We start from the raw sequence: 2,287 nt of genomic DNA, 5'->3' as shown, positions 1-2,287 counted from the left end.
TAACTGATGATTGGAACTTTATTTAGCAGATTATTATTTGAACGATGCAAGTAAAAACGTCGTTTGTTACCATTTATTCACAATATTTAAAATGAGCGCCTTAGTCATCTGCGTCCCTGATACCCAAATTCAGAGGGCAAGCAGGCCTAAATAAAAACAAAATATTAAAAATAATTCTATCACAGAACCATAAAATAAGTTCAATAATTAAAGAAATTAGGGAAGTAGGTACATGGAAAACCCCTCACACCAAATCCGTGATTTGGAATACTGATATTCATATGTGCTGTAATACTAAAGCACTGTCTTATGGTCAATTTCTTTTCAACCAGACAATCCTTTGACAGAAAAAAAACTTGGAAAAAGTAACTTCTTTAATATGGTAAAATATTAGAATGTAACATCTCAAATCACAAATTTGGAGTACTGCCCAATTCTTTCTTAATTAAGGTTTGAAGTGGTAATAAAATAAAAAAAGATACGATAGTGATATCAAAATACATACATAATTTACACTATATTTTTTTCTTCAGAGCTTAGCAATGAACTTAGATATAGAAAAATTAAATTATCTAAATTTCGATTATTACTATTTCGTATATGAAGAGCTTGAAATGAGGCAGAAACCATCGGAAGGGCGTTCCAGTACTTGACTAATAGAAGAATGTTTATGATAGTTAGAAACATTTATTTAAATAAATAAAAAAATAAATTTAAATAAATTTGAATGGTCTCCCACTTATTATAATTCACATAAAATAACTATGCACAGATAGATCAATGGCCTAAAATAATTTTTTTTTGGACTCCTGTGAATCTATACCGGATAGATCTGTTGAAAACCGCAATTACACAAATGTAAACTGCACTCCAAAATACAATTCTATCCTTATCTAGGTGGTAAGGAAAGTAAAAGATTAAAGAATCAAAACATCAATATTTTCATATTTGTACAGTTTATGACAGACACAAATTTAACAATATATACCAATACAAATATAACAATATTGTCTGTCTAACCTAGGTTCTCATTCAGATGCTCCTTAGTAATTTAGGTCCACAGAAAATTTGATTTTTTTATTGTATTTATTTATTTAAATTTAAAATGGAAGAATATACATCTGGTTCGGGGGTAGGTCGGTTACATATGGAATATTAAGGCCTTTATGGATAATTTTATTAGTGAAAATTTAAGTAGCTTTTAGGAGCTTACGAAGGATTTTGGATTGTAAGGACTGGATACTGGAAGAATTCGAAGGTTTAGCGGATCTCCAAAGTTTAACTCCATATGTCCACATTAGCCTTATTGTCACTTAGATTAGTCTTTTGGAAATGATTAGAAGCTTAGACCCAATCTAGTAAGCACTGTAATAATTGGAATCGACAAGGATTTTCCTGTATTTTCAGTCTTGTGTTAGGATTCCAAGTTAGTCGCTTCTCGAAATGTAGTTCAAGGCAGGGAATCTGTTCGTTAGGGGTAAGAGAAACATTATTAAATGATACTAAAGGGTCAGTTCGTAGGTTCACGGCTAAGTGTAAAAATTATTTGATGGGATTTGTTGTGTTTTATTTGCATCCTTCAATTTCTACTCCATTCTTCAAGGGTTTTGAGAGTTTGCAATGCAATTAAAGGGTTATAACTATCTAAAAGCAGACGTATGTCATCGGCATACGAATATTTGTTTTTTCACCAAAATAAACCTTTCTAAAAGAAATCCGGCTGTTTCCGATTTAATTTCTTTTCAATTATAGACTTTATCTACAGTAGGAGTTCTAAATAATGATTTATTTATCTAAAATAAGAGTTGGAAAATCTTCAACACTAAGGGAAATAACCATGAGTTCCAGGTTTTCCGCATTCTGTCGGCAATTTAGGACCAATATCTCACAATTTCTGAAATTAAAAAAAAAAAAAAAAAACCAGGATAGTGGATTTTTTAACTCGAAGGTAGATCATACAATATTAAATTCCTTTAACCACTTATTCACATCATTTATAAACATTGCTTAGAACACCTTTTTGCATATTATTTTATATTGACACAGTTCTTTTACTCTTAGAATACAGCTTCAGTGGTTGAATGCTTAACGAATGACAAATTTTCAACTACAGACTATTGCGTACACTACAAATTATAGAAAACAATCATGGAAAATGAGTAAATTCAATATTTTTAACAAATATGAGTTCGCCTCCTGATAATTTTGTTGTTTAAAGGTTCTAATGTTTAATTGTCTCCATGCCGTTAGGATATCAAGTAAAGAATAAACATAGAATAATTATATA

At 30.2% G+C, this 2,287-nt stretch overlaps 1 protein-coding gene across 1 annotated transcript in view; it reads right to left on the bottom strand.

Annotated features, from left to right (window-relative positions):
• LOC106680577 (uncharacterized) overlaps positions 1 to 2,287 on the bottom strand; it is a gene marked incomplete at its 5' end in the record, with an annotated part of 13,708 nt that continues 11,421 nt past the window's right edge. Inside the window, 1 exon segment of the mRNA XM_014420371.3 lies at positions 1 to 146. Coding sequence (XP_014275857.1) covers positions 101 to 146 — 46 coding nt within the window. The 3' untranslated portion in view covers positions 1 to 100.

This window comes from Halyomorpha halys, unplaced genomic scaffold (assembly GCF_000696795.3).
Source record: "Halyomorpha halys isolate HHAL.00 unplaced genomic scaffold, Hhal_1.1 Scaffold269.1, whole genome shotgun sequence".
NCBI lineage: Eukaryota > Metazoa > Arthropoda > Insecta > Hemiptera > Pentatomidae > Halyomorpha > Halyomorpha halys.
This window is presented reverse-complemented; position numbering and strand designations above follow the sequence as displayed.